General features: G+C 36.4%; 1 protein-coding gene across 9 annotated transcripts in view; it reads right to left on the reverse strand.

Moving 5' to 3' along the window:
- Positions 1-970: 970 nt before the first annotated feature.
- The window catches only part of LOC124175984 (centrosomin), a 30,674-nt gene continuing 8,713 nt past the window's right edge, over positions 971-22,931 (reverse strand). For 2 of the 9 annotated variants that reach the window (XM_046556716.1, XM_046556714.1), the window contains exons 2-16: positions 18,466-18,521; positions 12,807-13,045; positions 12,513-12,684; positions 12,137-12,276; positions 10,801-11,211; positions 10,537-10,728; positions 10,070-10,417; positions 6,495-6,602; positions 5,074-6,351; positions 4,472-4,759; positions 4,149-4,373; positions 3,868-4,071; positions 3,541-3,775; positions 3,288-3,305; positions 971-1,700 (exon numbers count right to left, since the gene is read on the reverse strand). In XM_046556716.1, the coding sequence (XP_046412672.1) occupies positions 1,489-1,700; positions 3,288-3,305; positions 3,541-3,775; positions 3,868-4,071; positions 4,149-4,373; positions 4,472-4,759; positions 5,074-6,351; positions 6,495-6,602; positions 10,070-10,417; positions 10,537-10,728; positions 10,801-11,211; positions 12,137-12,276; positions 12,513-12,684; positions 12,807-13,045; positions 18,466-18,521 (4,126 nt within the window). In that variant the 3' untranslated portion in view covers positions 971-1,488. Of the gene's footprint in view, positions 1,701-2,173; positions 2,280-3,271; positions 3,306-3,540; positions 3,776-3,867; positions 4,072-4,148; positions 4,374-4,471; positions 4,760-5,073; positions 6,352-6,494; positions 6,603-10,069; positions 10,418-10,536; positions 10,729-10,800; positions 11,212-12,136; positions 12,277-12,512; positions 12,685-12,806; positions 13,046-13,129; positions 13,249-14,571; positions 14,790-18,465; positions 18,522-22,931 lie in introns of those variants that run through there. The other 7 variants (XM_046556721.1, XR_006869280.1, XM_046556719.1 and 4 more) reach the window with 7 other exon arrangements.

The raw sequence follows: 22,931 nt of genomic DNA on the forward strand, positions 1-22,931 counted from the left end.
GGTAGGAGCGCTCGTCCCTCAAGAGGCGTTTCTTCAGGTAGCGGAACTGGAGCGTAGGAACCATGGAGCGCTTTCCCTGGAAGTTAAGTTTCACTACGTAGCGGACCTTGAACGCAGAAACTTCGGAGCGCTTGTCCCTGAAGTCGAGTTTCACCAGGTAGCGAGCCTGGAGCGCAGGAACCACGGAGCGCTTTTCCTGGAAGCTAAGTTTCACCAGGTAGTGGACCTTGAGCGCAGAAACTACGGAGCGCTTGTCCTGGATGTCGAGCTTTATCAGGTAGCGGACCTGGAGCGAAGAAATTACGGAGCGCTTGTTCCTGAAGTTGAGTTTCACCAGGTAGCGGACCTAGAGCGTAGAAACTACGGAGCTCTTGTTCTGGAACTCGAGTTGCACCAGGAAGCGGACTCGGAGCGCAGGGTCCATGAAGTAGAGAACCCGGTACTGGAAATTTCCGGAGCGCGATTTTCATACGTCCGCTCTACTGCGCGGTTGCCTCCAGACTTAGGACTTCGGCTAGCTGATTTTAGATTGGTGCCGTTAGGGGAAAAAAAATTTTGGGTGACGTCACTTTCTGAACGTCAGAACAATTGAACATCCAAACTTTGGTTTCGACCTTTAATACTATGTATGATGTATGATATGATATATAATTATTTCAGTTTTTACATTTCAGACTGAAGATATATTCTTAGGTCAACGGGTCAGCTAATAACGCTGCCGTTCTGCGTCAGTTAGATGATTCTATTGTCTGAGATTTCGAGTCTTCTTAATCCGTTTAATTTTCCAACATAGTAAATTTTCGTTCATTTTAATCCTAGCTGTTCATCGAATTTCAATACGAACAGTTTGATGGTATGTTCCAGATAGTTCTTGAGCTCCAACACCGAATTCGTTCCTTTCTCGTACTTGATACTTATAGAATTGATTTTATATTTCAAAATGAAGCAGTATAATAGGAGAAATATATTATAAAATGCAAATGTCAGATATTTTATTACATGGGCTATTTACAGATGCTATAATGAGATGTATAGATGTAGTAATATATACAGTTATATATTTATTCACATTTTTTAACTCCGAGATGCAGTTATAAGCAATCACGCAATGTTTTCAAAATCTTTTATTATGAATCCTTACTAATTTAACTAATTAGAAAAAAATACCTATTTACAAATCTCAATGCATACACCGCACATCACATACATATATTGAAGAAAAATGTCTTCTTTACAAAAAAGAAAAGGAAAAACATTGCCTAATAGTGGCACGATAAGAAAATATGTTTCATTACATACAATACAATACGTAGTAATAATCATCATTCATCTCAGTCGCTTCAGTTTAGATATGAAAAAAAAAGAGAGATCATTGCATGCTCTAGCAGGCAACAATGCAACGTATGTATAGTAACAAACAAACAACAATATACGAGTAACATCACGCTTCGTTAGATTTTTCAATACTTGATATTCAACTTTCAATTTTCAATTTTCAAACGACTCTTCGTAAGTCCTAGTTTTTTTTAATATTGTTTTTGTTATCATGAGCTGCTTAGTTATAGCCTTTTCAACATTTTTTTTATTTTTATTCGATGCAGAAAGATGCTGAAATGTATCTTCCAAAGCTCTTCTAGTTTTCATCAGTCGTCGCTTCAGTGCCTCGTTTTCCTGCTTCAACACTTCCATTTCGTTCAGACCTGCGCATTAATACAATGTTCATTCATTTTGTTTCATTCTCAATTCTATCCGTATATTTTCAACATTAATGGGTTACTTCATATTTGGCTGGCTAAGCTATAGAGAGTATCACTGTGGAATGTTTTCTTTTTTCATTTTTGTAAATACAAGTATCACCAGGCTACTTCAATTTCAGATAAATAAGTATTAACTTAAAGTGTTAGTACCGATTTAAACAGGCATTTCCGTATTCATTCAAATTCTCAGTACTTTTATCAATAAATAATGCTTTGTAAGTCAACCCGGCTACTTTCTTGCCTGGTCATCGAAAAATGTAAGTGCCTTGTAAAGCTCGACGACTATTGTTGAATTCACTGAACTGTATGAGATATACAAAGCAGTTTTACATTGTACGTTTCATGAAATTGCTTTAAAACTCCTTTCTGAGAGTAAAAATTGTTGATTTGAGAATCGTAGAAAACCACCACAGTACCATTGATATGCATATTTGTTGTCAGATGAACCATTCTCGAGATAAGTTTGCTTGGATCAAAACTGATGCATTGGTTCCCCAATCACGTAGATTGACAAAAAAATCTCTGTAACATACTTGAGTTTCAGGAAAATCATAACCGTGTGGTAAAGAAGTAAAAGAAAAAGAGAAAAGAAGAAAGCAGCCTAGTTGACATAAAAGCAAAAAATAATGCTCTCTGACCTAGCCACATACAGAGAACTAGTTCTTATTACAAAGAGATTTTCCTAAATTTAACAAATGTTTTGTGACCTTTAATTAGTTATCATGCATATTATATACATATAAAGCAATTTTATATGCACAACTGCAAGTGAGATTTCAGAATGCTTAGTAATGGAAAAATATATATGATTGATGCAAGCTTTATAATATTAGGTATGTAATGGTTGACCAGTGGCGATAGTAAATACATAAATAATAAAAATTACGTGTGGGTATACTTGAAAGGAGGGTATAAGACCTCCGGAACATGGATTCCGCTGGAACTTCCAGAGGTATTTCTTTGTCCCAAAATATAGTGCTTCTTATGTGTAGCTTAATCCACTTGGTCGTTCTTCGCTCCAATTCAAATTCATTATAGTAGCCGTTTAATGAGTGGAATGCCCTTACAAAGAAATCCTGTTGTGTATTTTTGCCCAATATATTAATTTCCATTGTCCTCGCTTGAAGTTTCGTCAACAGGTTCTCACAGATTTACAAGTGTAAATGTATATACTATGAATTCAGAGCCGTAGCAAAGTATGAACTGCCGATTTTCGTACAATCTGATTCAAACCAAACGAAGGAAGACCCAATGGATACAACTACACATTAAAAGCTCTATATTTTGCGACATCCATAGAAGTTTCAGCAGAATCGGTGGTCCACAGGTCTATTACTCTCCTCTTCACTGATGATCAATCAACAAGGAAATATATTGTGTAAAATGATACCTATGAACGTTAACGTTTCTGATTGCACGTTTCACGTTAAAAGAATTGTGTACGTAATTCACAATTAATTGGGAGGGATAAAATATGTTATAATCAGTGCCAAAAGCATAACGTTGAACTTAACTGTTCAGAATACATACTACTATATGTATGCCCACCTATAAAATTAAAATTAAAATAATTAAACAATGCAATAAAAAATGTAAATCTATTAACCTGTCTAACACATGAATCCGCGGCATACTTCAGTAATAAAATATTATATCCACACATGTAGTCAAAGAGTTAAATTACATATTTATATGAAGAATTGTAATAATTATGTAAGCGAGATAAAAATTGAATCAACTCATATGTATCTGTGAACTTTAATAAATAATACAATTAGACTACCTTCTGTAGGCAGCGGGCTTTCACTGTCTAAATCTCTGAGTTCTCGGCTTGTATTACAGTTCTCATCCTCGCTGAGAAGATTTGTCATAGATTCGGTTATTTTCAAAGTATCTTTCAAAGGTCGTGTTGTAGTCGTTAGTGCCGCATCGCTCTCGATTCCTAAGTCAGGCGAACAGCTAGACTTACTACGACCCGTAAGATTCGGATAATTTATTGGCAACCAATACTGAGAGCCCTGATAGAAAAAAAAGAGGAATTAATTTTACAAACGTGGAATATGACTGAATAAACGAGAGGTTAATCTAATGTAAACTTATGTAAACTTACGTTGTAGGAATGATATTCTTGGATTATATCGTCACAACTTTGTTTAATCGTTGTGTCAGTTGGAATGGATGAAATACCACTCGAACTTGGCGCGGAATCACTGGCCTCGCAAGTTACGACATGTCTTCGTAACTCTTTGTTTACCATTTCCAATTCCTGCATACGTGATCGCTGCGAATCGTTGACTTGATTCAGGTCTGCTATCTAAAATTTTTGGAAACAATAACGTTTGTCATACTAAAATATTTAAAAACCGTAAAGTAAATTTTTTGTGTACATACCTCTTTGGTATATTTCTCGTGCAGAGACCGTAGTGCAATATCATATCGACTGTCGTTTTTTCGCGCATCTTGTTCCAGCCTCAGCTTTTCATTGATCAGTTTTGTATTTTCAACAAGAACTTGGGAGTGAGAAAGTGTCAATTGATCGATTTCTTTCGTTATTGTTGCCAAATTCGTTTTAGCTACCTCCATTTCATCTTCCATTTTTTTAATTTTTGTTCGCAGCTGTTCAATTAAAAATATTCAGGATGAAATAAACCTTATATAAATAAACTGTCTCAACTATGTGGTAATAGTCATTATTTATAATATTTAATTATTACCGTGTCATTTTCTCTATTGAGCGCTGTTAGCATTTCACAGGTTTGTCTCTCAGCGCTTTCTTTAGAATATAAAAGATCCGCCTTTTGTTTAGTTAATTCAATAGCCATATCTTCAACCTCCGATATCTTTTTCTCCAACTGTGCTTTTCGTATGCTGTTTTGTTTGCTTTCTTTTTTCAGTGTGTAGCATTCATTCATTCTTTTTTCTAGCGACGCCTGCAATTTTTCACAAAATCTCTGTGAATGTTCCAGCTTTGCGATTAAAGGTGCCAATTTTTCGTCGAATCTCTGTTGAAAAACAAGGAATATATTATTTTATTGGTTAGGAAAATTATGTCGAAAATTAAGGGATGGCCAAATTCTATAAGTAAATTATCAAAAACGCCTAATATTCCCTCAAATATATTGGGAAAAACATTCCTGTGCTTAATCTACAGGAAGTAGAGATAAATATAGATGAATTTATTGAGCAATCAAATTGAAAATAGAGAAGTTGAAAAGGCCTGAAAAAAAACTGGGTCAAAATGGGAATCAGAATCAGAGTTACGAAACTTGCAATAGTCTGGAAGTCTTAATTTTGTTTACACTTCAACAGAACTCACATCATCGAATAAAGTTTTCCTTGCAAGCTCATTCCTGAGAGCATTCAGTTCCGAGTATAGCTGATTATTGGTTTCTTTTAGTTCCTGTATATTACTTGTCTCATCTGTGTCATTCAAGTCGCTCTGGTAAGTCTTATGGTAAGGAACATAATCCATAGAGTCCTCAGAGTCACTAAACGTCTTTGTATACTTAGAGAATCTATGTTTGTTGCTAGTTTTATGATTCAGCTCTTGTAGTCCAATTCTAGCGAGCGAAACTGTTCTGTCTGGCTCTGAAAATGCCTCCGAATCTGAGTGAATCGAATTTTGATTCTTTCGCACTACCAGTAAATTTTCGGTATTACTCTTCTTCCCAACACTATCAACTAAATGTTCTTCGGCAAAATGACGTCGAGAAGAGTGATCTCCAACTGCATCACCACCAGGTATTTCTTCAAAAGAGTGTATAAAATCATCGGGTAAAATTTTAGAATCCAAAAATACGTCCAGCACTATTTTTTTATGTTCCATACTAATTATTTCTGAATGATTAGCTTTTCTCAACATTTCTTTCATAAATCTGACCAACTCCTTAAGATGCGTTCGCAATAATTCACAATACTTTCGAGCTCTCTCGGTTTCTGACCCAGAGCTTTCAATTTCATTAGTTATATCAGGTTTAGTAATAAGCTTCAACCATTTGAGGTAATCTATTTCCTTTTCCAACTCGTTTCGTTGTTCTAAAAGGGTTTCTAAGTAATTTTTTGTCACTTTTAAGTCTATTGACTCACTTCCATTGACGTAATTCAATTGTACAGCGTCATTTACAATTTTGACTTGTATACCAAGGTCTGATAGTTCTTTGATCAATGTTGTTACTTGCAATCCAGAATTATCCAAGGCTGATTCAGACCTGTTTCTGCTCCTTTCATGACTATGGGTTGCAGTCATGTGATTATGTAATTTGGCAATCTCTTTATTCTTGCTCCACAATTCTGTGTTGACAAGTTTTTGTAGATTCTGCGTTCGAATTTGTAACTCTTTGCTCAATTGTTCAATTTTTTTATCCTTCTCCTCAATCAATGAATTTTTCAACAGCAGCTCTTCTCGCAGGCTATACTCGTCGCCTAACTCGTTTGTTCGGCAGCTTTCTTCGATTTTAAGACTTGCCTGATTATAGGCTTCCTTTAATTTATCCAGTTCGACAACTTTCTCTGTTAACTCAACGCGTATTGTGTTTTTCTCAGATTCTAAAGACACTATTTTCTGTTCTCGATCTTTCAGTTGTTCTTGTACTTCCTATAAAGTGAAAAAACTTCTATTTTAAACATTACCTACACAATTTCAAACTTAAAATTATCCTATCTTAACGTGGAAAAAAAACGACCATAAATCTGCTTTACTCTATGATAAATTCTGTATTTGTTGGTATTGCTATTTACCTGGGATTCAGCTTGAATCTGCATTTCCAGTTTACTCTTCTCAGCCTTAATAGTATCGATTTGTACTCTCAGGTCGTTAATCTTGCTCTCCATTTCCTCAAAGCGTTGCTGTAATACAGAAAAAAGAAAAAACGTATTTTCCCTGATCAAATGAAACTCGGAAGTAATTTCTCATAAGATGTAAATAATTCGAACTTTATTCAGAAAATTCAATTTACAATACTAGAAATGTATTACAATAGAACATGCACGATTTGAATACTGCGCAATGGTCTAAGGCTAATTAAAGAATTTATTCGTGTGTCAACAAGTCTAGTTTTTAGTTTTCTTTGGCCAACGTCTCGGTGGTACAAGCGTGACAATAACTGGTTCCTGAAAGATTTTTGTATTTCAAAATCAGATTTGACTTAATAAGATTTGCTACCCTCCTTCGTGTGAGTTTTCATTCTCTCGAGTTATGCTGTGTTGTGATAGTCCTATTTCTATGTTAGCGTGCAAGAATAAATAAACTTTGATGTAAGTCTGCTTTAGTAATTTGGAATAAAAATTCAATTTTGAAGACAAATAGACTGGACGTTGGATATAGTGAATAAGAGTATTTTAGATGTCCATCAATCAAGATCAGGGTTAGAGGCTGTTGCAGGTGACAAAAAAGCAAGAACAAAATTTCCGTAAAACCTAATAGACAGAAACTTGGCAGAAAGTAAATATCATCGCATCGCTTTATACATGCTGCAATTTTTGGTGCTGATTACCTACCTCCATTCTGACCGAGGCACACAAACAGGAAAACATTATTGCTTATTGGGTCGAATCAAAAGATTAAATACAAATACAACTTTGTATATATTAGTATATCGAAGAATACATACAAAGTTTAAAATATGGAATCGAAAAAGTAATGAATTGTAGCACTTGTGAAGAAATCAACATAATTATAAATATTGGTAATTGATATAGAAGTTATACATTATTACAAGTTGTTTTTTCTCTCATTTACTTCGGTACGCATTTTCTCGTAGAAAATACGTAGAAATAACTTGTCAAAATTTGTACAATTTTGTAACAGTGATTATTTGAAACTTGTACATTCTAGTTGAGAAACTGCCACTGAGATTTTCTTATAGGACGAGTATAAACCTAGAGGAGTAGCCTGCTGCTGGCTGACTAGAGTGATCTTTAAAAGCCAGCGGCATGGACTGCAGGGAATGAGCAGTTGGATTCTATAATTAGACAAAAGGCGTCTCTTCTTTAAGCTTTGCTGTAACTATCTCCGGATTCCAAGAGTCGAACTTCTGTTAAGTTAACGTAATATCAGCTGAGTTTGCATATTTCTCAGATGCAAACAAAGAATAATTGCAATTTAGATATAATTCAGTTGAAGATTATCCTGGAATTTATCTCGCAAGCTATAATAAAATATCTAAAAATAGTATTTAGCGACTTCATCAAAATGTGTCACTATCTGATCCGAATAAAGTAAAATATATAAGGTGATATTTGATAGCTTTGCGCCAAACTTATTATTTTTGAGTAAACATCATTAGAGGAAAAGAAAGACACACACTTAAACATCATAGATGCAGACTCGAAATCAATAAAAATAAATTAACGCGACAAGAGAGAAAAAAAAACAAATTCTGCTTACGATTCATAAACGATGTTGTAATATTTGGTAAAAAAAAAAAAAAAATTCAACACACATGTAATTTATTTAAATTGACTTTAATTGAAATAAATTACCTATATACACAATAAAATTTATTCCAAGCATGAGTCAATTTTTATCAATTTATATCAACACGTTAATAAAGTTTGTATCACAACTAAATGATTTAGATCATCACGGGGTTTTTATTGTACTCATACCGTAGACAAAACTGCGCAGCAACGAGGCAGAGTGCACTTTACCCTATGGAGGAAAGTCTAACGTTAATTCTTCATACAATTCAACTATCAATTACACAGCTCCCCTTAAAGAAAGTGTACATCAACAGATTCTACTGTACAGTTGATGAAATATTTATTGATTTTTTACCCATTTTGATTTAGTATTCATTTTTATGATCGATAAATTTTATTTAGAAAGTATAATTTGTTTTCAAAGATTAATTACTCCTCATTAGAGTTTTCAGTAACGATTTGCATGTAGCCTGCTAAAAGATAAATATTGAGCCACGTTCCTGCAATAGGACATGTAGTGCTGACAATATTTCTCAAGTGGGCAAATATTTTCGCAAGGCATATTTTTATTTTCACACTAATCTGTCTCAAGCAAATTTTTTCACAAGAGAGATCGAGCGGAACCTCATTACCAAACTTGTCTAATCCTTGAAAAGATTATAAGCTCAAGATCTTTGAAATGTTACTTCTCATACGCAAATCAGGTCAGAGTAAAATTATGATATTTGAATGAGGAATATGAGTGCAAATTGTTGCTGTAATAGCAGTAGTATTATTTCGATCTCGAGATGGCGATACCGATGACAAAAAGGCATTATGTGCAATTTAAAAAGTGCTGCCACTAGATGTAACATTTTGTTGCAAAAATCTGGAAGAAAAGTGTTTCCAAGGCCAAAAATCAGGTAGAAATGAAACTGTTATTCAGAAAGAACATTTGATGTCATTTCAGAGTTCAGTGATCCCTATGCAATACAATAACGCAATGCTTGTCCATGTCATTTATAAAACTACAGCATTGCCCTCTTCAGTCCACTTCTAACGTCACTATTCCCATTGAATATATCGTCAAAAAACTGTCTAAAAATACTTTATGAAAATATTCTATCGTTCCAAATTCTATTGCCTAGAATGTGATAAACATCACTGCCTAAGAATGTAATGAAAGCACCTTTTTATTAAATGTTTGTCATAAAATTTTTATAGACAATATTAAATAGTATCAGTTTTCAAAGTTATTCAATGAATGGCAAGCCTACAGCTTATGTCAGTTGCTTTCACTTCCACTGTGCTATAAGAATCTACATAATACCACAGAGTCTCACTTTTAACAGCATACATATACTGGGAAGAAACAAAACTGTAATAAAATTGAGGGGTTGAACACTTTGTTTGAGGAACATAAATCCTTCATCAATACGCTCTTTCAAGTTATGTGTATAGCTGTACAACTGATTTCTTAGAATCATAGACATAAAAAAAAAGTAAACAGCAAGAAGCACAAAAGTAGAAAAGCGCAGAGCATGCAAATATTTGCAGTGGTGGAAGAGGTAGAAGATAGCGGTGAAGAAGAAGAAGAGATGAAATGAAATCAGTGTTTCTGAAAGAAATAGAAAAAAAAAAGACGAAATATACCAGCTAATAAATTAGAAAAACATTTTTTAACAAATCATCTTTCTGTATAAAGTATGTGCTTCACGCAATATCTACATTATACGAGACTTGAAGTATTGAAAAAGTCAAGATATTAATGACGAAACGGCATAATCTACCAATAAGTCACAATTGATTGATCCAATCCTTGATGAATGAAAAAATGTATCAAAATAAACAAGATAACCTACTCTCGCGAATACATATTGGACTAGAGTATAATAAAAGGATTTCATAAAGACCTGATTGCATGGGTCCCGTTCCGGGTCGTCAGACATCTCACTGGTTAGATCACGTCTAGCTGATGGGACTCTGCGATTAGACTTTGGGCAATCCTGACTCCTCAGTCTGCTCAGTTCAACTTCTAATTCCATAAGTTTGCGATCTTTTTTCACTAATTTGTCCTCCAATTGCTGTTGCCTTTCGAAAAAACCTTGAATCGTTTTAAGTGCCTTTTCATGATCCATCGTTAGCTTCTTGTATTTTTGATCAGCAGCCTCAACAGTCTTCTGAGTATTACAAAGCTTCAAAGTTAACTGCTTGTTGGCTTCTTGGTGTCGCTTCATCTCACTATCACGTTCCTCCAAATCCTGAGAAATTAAATAACACAATAACACCAAAAGTAGAAAATTTTACTCCCATGTTGATGCACAATCTCCAGCATTAAATTTAGACGAATCGTTTATGACAGCAGAGCTGTTTTCTATACCTGTGAACTGTGCCTCGAAGACTTTTCTTTGTTTGGCTCCCAGTCGACAGAAGTGTTTTTCTTATCTAGACTCCGTACACAGCTCAATCTTTGGCCCATCGTCGTTTGCAGATGAAAATCATCAACAGAGTTTGGTGTCGTCGGGCTCCTTGGCGGCGAACAAGTTTTAAGTTTTGTGGAATTGCATTCAAACTGAAAAAACAATGAAAATATGGTTGACTTAGGTATCTGGATAACCAGTATTCCTTAAAGCTGGTAACACACCTGCGACAGAAGAGATTTGTGCTTGTTTGTAAGTTCTATCAGAGCATCGTCTCTCGTCTTGACTGAAGCCCTCAACGAATCAACTTGTTTCTTTCTCTTCTCGCAGTCATTGGTCAGCTCATCACACGAACGAAGTCTTTCCTCAAGCTGGAGACTTTTTTCTTTAATGATTCTGTCCTTTTCTAACAACTCACTCTTCTGTTGCTGTGACAGGCTTTCCCACTTAAATATCTGCTCTTCCAACTGTTTGACTCTTTCCCTCAGTTGATCGATCTCCTGATTTCTCTGTTCGATAGAACCTTCCCTAAGTTGAACCTCAGCTTCAAGACGCTCCTTCAACTGATCTCTCTCACTCTCCAATTCCAAACCCCAATTACGTTCTTCTTCAAGGCTACTAGTTATTTGCTTCACCTTTTGAAAATTAAAGAACAAGTTATAGTTATTTCAATTGAAATGACTGGTGACGTTGATTGTTTGGAGTGGGATATTAAAATGCTTAATTATTAATTAAGTATTTTCAGCTTTTATATCAATCACATCTTCACCTAATTTCACTGGATATTTTCATTACTGATATTTCAAATATTTTACTATTTACAAGTAAACATAAATATGTAGACAAGTTTATTTAAGCACATGAGGTAATGTTTCTTTCAAGACTCCATATTTGTACTGACACAATGCGTGTCAGTTAGAACTTCACTAGTAAGGGAAGGAGCCCCACTACTAATCACCTTTGACCTCTGTTCTGCTATCTTTTGTAAACATTCCGGCTACAGAGAACTGTCTATTTACACGAGCACAAATCTAAAGGGCCAAACCTGAATAAACAGTAGAATATTTGTCTGCTGCAAGAATTGGTTCATTAGAGTACGCCCTCTAGTATTCTCTTGTTTATAATCAAAACTATTGTGTAAATTTCTCAACTGAATTTTACGCCGCTAGTAGGAAGTTGGAAAATAGTACTATACCAAAATTAAAGATTAAAGTCTCGACAAATATTCACTCCACCATTGCCAGTACAGCTCTCACGTCGCCCGGCTGGAGTAATAAGAAACTAACTGACTGAACAGTGACAGATCTGATAAAGGCAACTTGCTTCCGGCAGCGTGAAGGAAATGAGCAATTCAGATAAAAAAAAAAGGAAATATATATGTCAGCAACTAAAAGCCAATATAAAATGAATTGTGAATGCCTATTGTGTGTCAGTTGAGAAATTATGGTAACGATGATAAAGATATTGCATGTCTCACATTCCAAAATCACAATATTTTTCCACTAACTGCAAAAGAACTAATAAAAGTCTAACGATATTGAGTATATTACTAGTTTTTACCTCCACTTCCAAGGCCACGACAAGCTCTTCCATCTGGTGTAATTTTTCTTTATTCTCTATCGATTCTTCTGGCGTGATGCCATATTCTTCTTTATAGTACGCCGAGGTATCGGCAAGTTTTTCTTTGTACTCTTCAAGTTCTGTAAAACGGGTAAAAAAAAAAGAACGATATTTATAACGACGATGGTGCAAATAAATATATTTATTAGAAAAATTGCAGCCTATTAACTTAGTTCTGTACCAAAAATATTATCCATCAGTCTCCCTGTTCAGGACGACAAATTCTGACCAATTAAAAGTCCCGATTTACGTAAGTAGTTTTCTCTGGTACTTTGTTAAAGCGATAATCGGACAAATGATATTTATTCATCCCAACCTTTTTCAAGTTCGGCAATTCTCTCCTTTTCTAAATCAAGCGACCGTTGATACTGAGTCTGGTTACGCGATGACGTTTCTTTCTGTTTTTCGATAAGTTCAAAAGCCTTGGCTGCCTGGCTGAGAAGATCCTGCTTCTCAATCAGTTCTTTTCTCAGTGACTCGACCTCGACCTAAAAACAATGTCATTAGCCACATGTCGGAACAGTAAGAGATATGTACAACAAAGTTGAAATTATCAATAATCGTGGCAAAGAGGAATACAGAAACAGTCTTGAACAAAGGATCGCCTCACCTTAAGTTCGATATTTTTCTTGATCGCATCTTCATCCGCAGATGTGATGCCCATCCTTTCCTCAAGAAAATATATCCGCAGCTTAAGGTTGAAGTTCTCCTTCTTCAGCATGCCAAGCTGATCCTCGTATTCCTTCATTGTTCTGCCTCCGGTCCCTTGGATGGTGCCCGGTACGCCTCTGATTGCGCCGAGTCCAGGCCCTGTGGTCGCCGCCTTACCTGGAGACCTTCCATGTGTGCCTGCAAGATTAAAATTGAAGATGACAAATGCTTCGGTAATAAATTTAGGCAGTGGAGGCAGTACGTGGTATGCCTTTATCTTACTATGCATGTTGCTTTGTCAGTTTTGGTTGTTGAATAGAATGAATACCCTTTTAGACCATTTTCGAAATTTCTGAATCATGTCCTCTGACGCGATAATAACCCACGAGAATGCTTTTTAGCTGAGCTTCCGAACGATTGGAAGAAAAAGAGAGATTATAAAAAATGTAGAGAGAAAGCTTAGCCCTATCTGTTCACAATATCATTATCTGTACACCGGTACTTTCCTTGATCACATTTTCATTACCACTTTTATCATAATTTTATTTCCATTCTGATTCGTGAAAGCTTTGAGGTGGTGAATTATTTGCGTTAATTATTATCGTCAAGTTATGAGATTTGTTAAATACATGTAGTGTCTGTGAATAAATTTTTGACCGCGATGATAAAAATTTTTACCGAATCCCCCCTACGTTTCGTTTTAATCTTTAGTTGCATAATTTCATATCCCCCTATGTAAAATGACACGATTTATGTAATGGCTTTTCGAAATCTCAAAGCCTCCTTGTTTAACTCACCCTATTTCCTTAACAATATTTATTACCCATTTGTTTATGTTACATGCGCGGAGATAAATCAAAAGAAACCGTCCCTCTTGGCAACTCATCATTATTCTATTGTCATCAAAGAAATTGATCAACTATTGTTATTATTATTTTTGTCTGCAGGTTGTTCTATAAACATCGGTCGCGAATGTATATCATGATTGTGACAATTAATGCCGTTTCTACTGCGAATAACAATTAAAAGGATCGAAAATAAATTGAACGTCCAGACTGAAGTGATCAGCGTTAAGTAAAAGAATACACGAGTAAATAATGAAGAAGAAAAAAGAAAACCTCGGATAATTACGAGTGACATTTTACAATTTTGGCAAAGGCCCAAAAGTTTTCTGCGCATTACAATTTTAAACAATTTTCTCTGTTTCATTCTATTTCAACTTTCCACTGCTGCGTAGGATACGTTTTGAAAAGTTTCACGGTCGTTCTTCAGTAATTTAGGTAATAGGTAAACCCACACTTTAGCCGGTACCCAAAAATTCTTGTAGCGCAAGTAAGATATTTTATTGTCATATATAAATATCGTTGAGACAATGAGCGCAAGACGGGATTAAAGAAAGAGAAAAAGAAATATCCCTGTAGGCGGACAGTGCAATTTGCTAGATTGTAAACGAAGGTTGGTTATCACAATGAACGACAAATTTGGAGAGATTTTTAAATTGCGCCCACATCAATTTAAATTCAAATAACCGTAGCTTCTCTGCTTCTTTATACATTAATTTATCACTTAACCAACAATCGGCTGAAGAATAACTGAGCAAGATATACGATCACGCGGAGAGCTATAAAAGAGATCTTGATCATCGCGATTATGACCGAGGTCTGGGCGAGAAGAAATTCCAAATTTTAAATACATTATTAAAGCAACACATTACTCCACATTACCAAACATTATTTCAACTCGGATCGGCTTATCGGTGATGCCTAGTTGGTCGATCCTCGATTTAGCACATCCCATACCGCATTATATCACGAATCAATCGAACATTTTTTACAAGCGAGAACGAACTGGGAGCGATGGAATGGAAGAGGAGAAGAAAGGAGGAAAAAGAAGCAACGGTCTCAAAAAATTCGTCTAACATTATATCATTTTTGTTTTTATACTCCGCTTAAACAGATCTTAGACACTTGAGTTCAGGCAAGCAACTGTGAACAGCCGCTATCTCTGGCTGTGATCGAATTAGAGTTGCAAAATATTGCTATTGCATGCAGAGTTACCCGTGATGTATAGGTATGAAACTTCGTCTGACTATTCGCTACGCATACATGTTCAAAACTACACGTGAGCAGATTGTCATGTCATGTACGTGCATTGAGAAACGGTATATTGTAGCAATAAGATGTCACGTTGCGGACATAATACAACATGAAACTAAATTGAATGATGGACAAAATTGTTTATCATTTTTTTTTTAAACGTATTCAGTATTGACATTATTTTGCAAGATGCTGAATGACAGAGTTTTCACTTCGCAAGACTTGCAAAATTCTCAATAAATCAAAGGATGATCTAGACTTTGCACAAGTTGCAAGGGTTGCGGTTTTCATGTATGGTACAGAAAAAAACAGGCTACAAAACTACTCTTAAGATGAAATACGACTCGCCAGAGATAGTAAAACTTTCCGTTGTCACCAGATGGTGGCTGGTTCCGATATACTGGTTACAAATATCGAAGAACTGAGCTCGCGCGAAAATACGTCCTCACGTATAATGAGCCACTGAAAAATTTGGAAATAAGATCAAACCAAGTTTTATAACTTTACACGAGACGACTCTGCAGCATGTACGTATCGCAGTTTCCATTCACCGGATGCAAAAGTGAAAAAGGTACGAAAGATGCGTTATAATTTAAAGGCCCTACGACGGCTCTGCAAAACTCGAGTTGGCGGTCTGGCCATCAGTTGTCCCTGGTTATAAGGTACGACACAACAGCAACAGCAACAGCAGCAGCAGGGTGGTACGAATATAGACCTACTCTCAGCGTCGTTGAGAAAAGCGATAGTATATCTCGCTCCTCGTGTTAGTAGAGGAGCCATACGACGGTTGGTGGCAACTGGTATAACTGCCAAAACCCAAAAGCCAAAACCTCGTCTCTGTGTCCAAGATATTTTTCTATTTATAAAATAGCCCCAACGTCTCGCCACCACGCTTAGTAGATGTCGACGATGCCGGTAGTAAAAATTTTTTACTTTCCAATAACACGTGTTTGTTAATGTTTCTTTATTTCGAAGGAAAATAAGAACCGTTTGACCATGATTTTCCCCTGATTCAGGACTCACTCGCTTTCCTTGTACAATATTATCATCCTTTCCATTCCTTATCGAACCAAACCAAGTCACGCTGCGCCGAAACAGCGAACGATGATCTAGTACACCGTAAAGCAGAGTAGTGACGAAGGTGATATGTATTCAAATTCTCCCAAGAGGTGAGGCTGGAGATTTCCCGAAAGCAATTAGCCACAGGCTAATTTTGAAGCCTAGCAATATAATACTGTCGCTACGCTGCATGAGACTAGGGCGAATGGCGTGGCAGAGTGTCGCTAGTCTGCAGAGAAGGTACAGAGATAAGACATAAGTATACATAGATATATAACCGAGGCGAGGACAGTCTGCCACGACGGCACATGGTACATACATAGATGCGGTAAAACAAAAAACAAAAAAAAAAAAAACGAAGAGGGTACACCTAGTAGGTATACCGAAGAGACGAGTCTCCTTCGCCACCGCTTAAATGTGTCATCTATAAATAATACTCAGCTCTCTGCGAGCCAATAGACTGCAACTATATCCCTGCAGTATACGTGCAGTTGCACACACGCGCATAATTGCTTCAACACGTTAGTGCATTATGGTGTTTCAGATAAAAAATAATTAGGAATTTACAAATTAAAAGATGAGCGTTTTAAACTTTGTGGAAGATCGCGTTCGGTTGATTTTCCACTATTTTACATTTTTTTAAAAAATTTATCAAGTATCGTGGACAAATTTTTTATTTCATTGCTTACATCAATCATAGTATCAATTTATCATCGCAAATAAGAAATATTAAGTCTCCGGTTGCTGTTTTGACAATTGTATCTGACGACGAGTTTTTCTTCATTAATTCAATCTCATAAAATAGTTATAATTTAATATGAACTTTTAATTCAGGAGAATAAAATTATGTTTGATATATTGTTGTGTCATGGATCGTGAAAAAAAAAAATAATAATCGAAGTGCTACAACGTATTTCTTTATAAATTCAAAAAAATATCTTGCACTAACGTAGAACGTTCATCTTTTAACAGAATCCTTCTTCAGACCTAATCAAACGTTTTAGGGAATGCCACGGTGGAAGGTCCTAAATTATTATTTTCTGAAACACCGTAATCTACATGCAACAGGTAAAACAACACACTAGCGTCTGTACCAGCGGAGATTGGCGAAATACCACGCAAGTTCGAATTTTCTACGGGGACAATCTTAAGAGGACAATTGCGTATTTCTGAAAGTTCGAGGCAACCGATAAGAAAGAACACATTCGCGCTTCCTTAAAAAAAAAAAAAAAAGCTTCACATACATCTTGATTAACGAAATGACATTACTCGATTATAAAGAGTAAAGAAAAAGATTCCTTCGTAATCTGACTTTGCACTAGGGTGTTATAAATCACGATTTCGCACATGCTGCTACGGGAAAAAATCTCTCAGCCATAAAATAAGTAAATGAATGTAAAAAAGAAAAAAAAAAGAAAAAATTCTACTAGCAAAGTATGGGGTGTTTCTCGGAAGTTCACTGTCTGCGGTGTTATACTACAACCGTGCGTACTATACCATCCAACGTAAATCCTGACATAAATCCTTCTGCGCCTGCACCATCTCGCATGGTCTAGATGCGTTAAAACAAACATTTACCGGTATAAGTCTCACTGGTAGTTATACTACAGCTATGTATGGGTTCTACAGTATATTTAGAACGAGATGTTACAGAGAGAGAGAGGGGCAGAGGTGAAGCACGGGATCACAGACATGCGTGAGATAAGGTTGTTACTCGTTAGTCACATAGGTGGATGCAACTGTGAACTCGGTTTTAAATCCGAAACGATTTTTGCCATCTCATCAATGGAAGTAGGTGAGTTATGTATAATGTACGTAGTTTATGGAGTAGTCGATGTTTCATTCAAGTTGTAGTTAAAGGGTGGACTACATTTCTGTAGATAAGGAATGAGTCAATAAACGAAAGAAGAAGGTGAAAAGTAATAAAGGTTTTACACCGGACACTAATATTTCCTTTCAATATTCCCGCGACATACGTTGGAATTGCTTGGGGTTCATTCGTCCTCCGGTGACTTGCAATTTTATCGGGTCAAGAATAAATTACCATACACATTGCATCGCGCTGCATGTATACGCGTATATAAAATCGAGGATCACATATCACCCTGAGATCCGTTCGTATAGTCAATAACGAGCCAATTATATTGAATATACGAAGCAATAAGGGTGCGGATGGTTGTTTCATTGTCTCCATCAGACTTCAATTACGCGGCGAGGTCGTGTAAGTCGATAAATGATCTAGATGAGCGACGTTACGTCGAAAAAAAGAGGAAGAGAGAGAGAAAGAGAGAGAGAAAATAACTTATTTATGTATCAATAATGTCGCCCGACCTTGCATCATCGTTCAACCGTATGCGGAGTTTATCGGTACTTCACACGGAAATCATCAAACACACATAGAAAAAGTGTGGATTCAATATAAGTATCAACGCGTCTTGGGCGCGGGTTAAAATAATGACTTACCATTTATACAAGGAAGCGTGTGATCTATCGTGATATCCTGAAGGGTCAAATTCGTGCTGGAACAAAAAAAAAAAGACACAACCAATTTAATCAACTGCGTTACAAGTGTACAATGGTATCGTAATTTTTCATATCGTATCGTTGTAAAAAAATATTAATGGAAATAGTGCAGCTTGAATTTGTATACAATTTTTAAAGATGTATCGGTAAGAAATCCAAGGTAATATCAAGATTAAACCATTTTTGACGCGAAAAAGAAAGATATCTTTTTCTTGCTTCCATCTCAAGTTCGTGGAAAAGTTCAAACAATCGAGGAAAACGCGACAAAACAAAATCCCTGCACAGAAAGAAAGAAGGGCCGACCCTTTGAGGGTACCCGCCACAGGAAGCGTATCTCCTGAAAATAGTTTCTGGCCAGAAAAACGTCCGAAAAGTTATTTTCGTAAGCGTGCACCGTGGACTTTAGTGCAGTACCTTGCACAGCACATGTAGATGAAATGAGAATCGCAGCTAAATGTTACCTTCAAAATTTCAAATACAATAATACAAATAAATTACAGTCACGCAATTTTCGATCCTGCCTTCAATTTCAGGTACGAACACCTATCGCTGCGTTTCTGTACAGAGTTCAAACTCAGTTTGAACGAAAATTGGATCTGATAATTGGAACTGTGCTTACAATTAGGGGAAAAGGAATTTTCTTATAGGAGAATATCAAAAAAAAAAAAAAAAACATTGTTTTGCATAGTTCGTAACTGATTTACAGCGGATTCACAACCAGCGCAAAATCAACGACACATTATATTTGGAACTAGGAAAGAAATCGGTTTTACATATAAAGATATAACAATTGAAAAATCATTTACAATTAGATTACCGTTCAATCTTCGAGTTTCAATCGTTGAAACGGTAGGAAAATTGCTAAGAGAGCGAAGACGGTATGGAATAAACTGAAAGTTAAGGCTGGTACGTGAGGAAGGAAGGAATTAATCGAGTGTCGTAAATTTGGCTCTAATGCGCTTTCGATGGAAAACAAGACTGAGGAAATGCGGAAACGCTTTGATCATACCGTTGGAAAGGAAACCCTTTTCTACGACTTTTTCACACGATGCTCAACGCGCACGACAAACAAAAATACCCATCCAACCTACACGAATACACACGATAGGGAGAAACGACGAGAGATTGCCGGAGGAGCATAATCGCGTGTCATGTGTATAATACGAGGATACTCATTCGTGTCAGAGAGCAGATACGGACGTATAAAAGGAGGCGGAATAGCCCGTTGATGGCCGACGATATCGTGGTCATTTATCAAACACGATAGCCAACAACAAACACCCTCCTGTAAGGAAGGAAGTCGGTGTAACAGCCAGCAATAGCCAGAACTGCAGGCTGGGAAGTCGAGGCTTGGAATGATCTGTGTGATCGATCAAGTCTAGCGATAGGAGCAATTTCACCGTAAAAGTAACTAACCCTTTGAGTCATAGCGGTAAGTATCCTTACCACCTATTTTATATCAATTTTTGTATTTTCAGAGAACTTTGAAAACATAATTCTTTGCGGTTTTACGCTATTTCTGACAGTACACTAATAGCTTTTCAATACTCGAGAGTAATTATTGCGATATAATGTGAGTTATTGTTGCTGGAAAGAAATTGATTGAAAAAAATCGTGAAAATTGAAGGAATAATACATTTCCGAGAAAGTTACCCCTCTACACATATGTATATATGTTTTACACGAATTATTATTTTTTTGGGTCGCTGATTACGAATCTGAAATCAGATTTTGAAAATTCAGTGTAGCGAATGCAATAAGCGAACCCGCAAACCCCTGCATAGAGTTTTTTGTACCAGATTCGATCAAGTTTCAAATTTTTGTCCGGCATATTCAATTTTTGAAATCTGATTTCAGATTCGTAATCAGCGATCCCAAGAAAACTATAGACTACTAACTTGTTAAAAAAAAATTGACACGGCACAACAACGTGTAACTCAAAGCATTAACCAGATGTAATCATTATTACTGTGAAATTAATCACGGGTCAAACGGAAGGTCTCCTCTTTCATTTAGATTGTAAAAATTTTCTTCGCCTACTTCATTTTGAATATGTATTTTCAAAAACGGGAGATTCTTTCCTTCGTGTAAAAAATGGCCAGAGGCACAGTTTTTTCGTGTGAAATTATACCTGAAGTAAGACAGATATAACCGTGCAGCCTCTCTCCGTGCCAAAAAGCATCGCGCAAGCTCGAGAAAAGCTAACTGCGTGACTGGTTGGCTGGACCCTCTCGACATAGGCGGTATTATAAACGCGTAAACAAATGGATGAGATTTATTAACGCCAGGTAGAATCAGAGGAGATTTTTCATCAACAGATTTCGAACTAATAAACAATCGCACCCTTTTCTGAAACACATATACATATTATATACGTGTATATACATATCCGAAGCGATGCGGAAAGAAAGAAGAAAAAGAAAAGCGATAAACGAAGATGGAATCTCGTTAGATTATACAAGCGGAATAATTGGCTAAAAACGAGGTTAAATCAACGCCGGTTTTACCCCCAACTGCAGACTGTGACGATTAAAACTGAAAATATCCCGCCGTTTCAAGCTTGAAATAATTTCGTTACGATAGCGGTGGAAAGCTCGCTTCTCAAGCTGATACAGATGCAGCTATGCAGATGCCGCGCTAGACGCATCGGCGACACGTGATAGCTTTGAAGGTGAAGGGAAAGAGATGGGAAATAAAAAAAATCGTTGAACGCATTCGAGCCGTTCGTTTCCTACACGTATTAATATTATACGCAGCGCAATTTGCGCATACAGAGGGCCCTTTTATCGCCCGCTTTCATTTTCGATTTTACGAAAACAAAGTATACGACTGTATACCTATTCCCTATAGGTGTACTACTGCCCTGGCGATTGGCCAGGTTAATTTTGACGCGTTAAAAAATTGGAAACCTGCCAGAAACGTAAACCTACGGTTATACGTATACATAGGTATAATTATATAGTGGAGTTTACTACACGACCAAGATATTGTGAAACAAGAGGAAGTGATTAATTTTTCTTTACACGAAATCGAGAAAACCGAAATGATACGGGGGAATTTTTTTCTGTATTTATTTTTTCCTTTTAATAAACTACTAATCGCGTTTCGCAACATCGGGAACGAAATCAACTCTGTTTCTCAAACTTCTAACAGCAGCTGCGCGTAGAGAAGATGGAGGAAGAATTTTTCTCTCTGTATTTCTATATCTCGAATTGTTGTGTGGTTGAAAATTTTATTGCAAAATCTATTCGTGGAAGTTGTATAAATGACTTGTTGAGTCGTAGCCGTGTGTTTTCGGCGCTTAATTCGAAATTTGTAAACACTGAGACCCAGCTGACGTAATTCCAACACTCGGTCGTCTAACAATAACGGTTGTTTTAATTATTTATTGTACCAGTAAAAACAGCAGCAGTACGACCGTACGATCTTTGTAAATAAACGAATGGAAATAAGATGGGCAGAAAAAGTTTGACCCCCCGTTATGTCAACGTGCGGATGACGATGACGACGATGCCTGATCGTAAGTCAGCGCGAGTAAACATAGGAATCATAGAAATGATCGAGATATCGGTATAAGTCAAAATAGATGTACGTAAAAAATGGGCAAGAGGAAGGGTGTGGAAATTTTCGCGGTGAAGCAAAGATAATTAATTATAGGGCATGGACGTGGCGGAGTGCAGGGACAACTCTCACTTCGTTTTAATCCCTTCCTAATCGAGAGTTCTGAGAAACTTCCTCCGGTTCTATTTAGGTGAGCATCGGCAGCGACGAGATACTAAAAGACACACGGGGGCGCCGCGACGCTCGGAAACCGAAAATAGAAACAGACACCAACAGACGAGGAACCTTCGTATAGTAAAACGTCCGCCTGACAAACGTGCTTTTGAAAAATTGAGTAAATACAAAAATTGTGAATAATGATTATTACAAACATCATACGAAACAATAAATACGAATCGACGATGTTGTTTCGATCTTCGGACACGTTTAAGGGTTCGTTATTTCACTCGAGGTTTGTCAACGTAACGAGTTATAACTTTGAAAAATTATCACGGCAAAATTGTACGGTTTCAGTTATGCAGATTGTAATTTTATGCTCTAGATAGATGAAAAAAATATTCAACGATTTCAATAAACGTTTCGATTTTTTCTAGGGAATTTATGATTAATTCAAGATTGTTGTGTATACGAAAGTAACCAACAAACTTACCATTCGGAAAATATTTAAACGTAATTTGCATCGATTAACAGAGGAAATTGTAATTGTGAGGTTTTAGTCACCAAAGTTTATGTTAACGAAACGTTGTAAGCAAAAAAAGAAACTACTTTGAAACTTTACGTTGGCTCCGAATGGTTCAAGTTTGCAAAATATTTATCTGTTTTGCTTTATTATGGTTGATAGAATG

Source organism: Neodiprion fabricii, chromosome 2 (genome assembly GCF_021155785.1).
Source record: "Neodiprion fabricii isolate iyNeoFabr1 chromosome 2, iyNeoFabr1.1, whole genome shotgun sequence".
NCBI classification, from domain to species: Eukaryota; Metazoa; Arthropoda; class Insecta; order Hymenoptera; family Diprionidae; genus Neodiprion; species Neodiprion fabricii.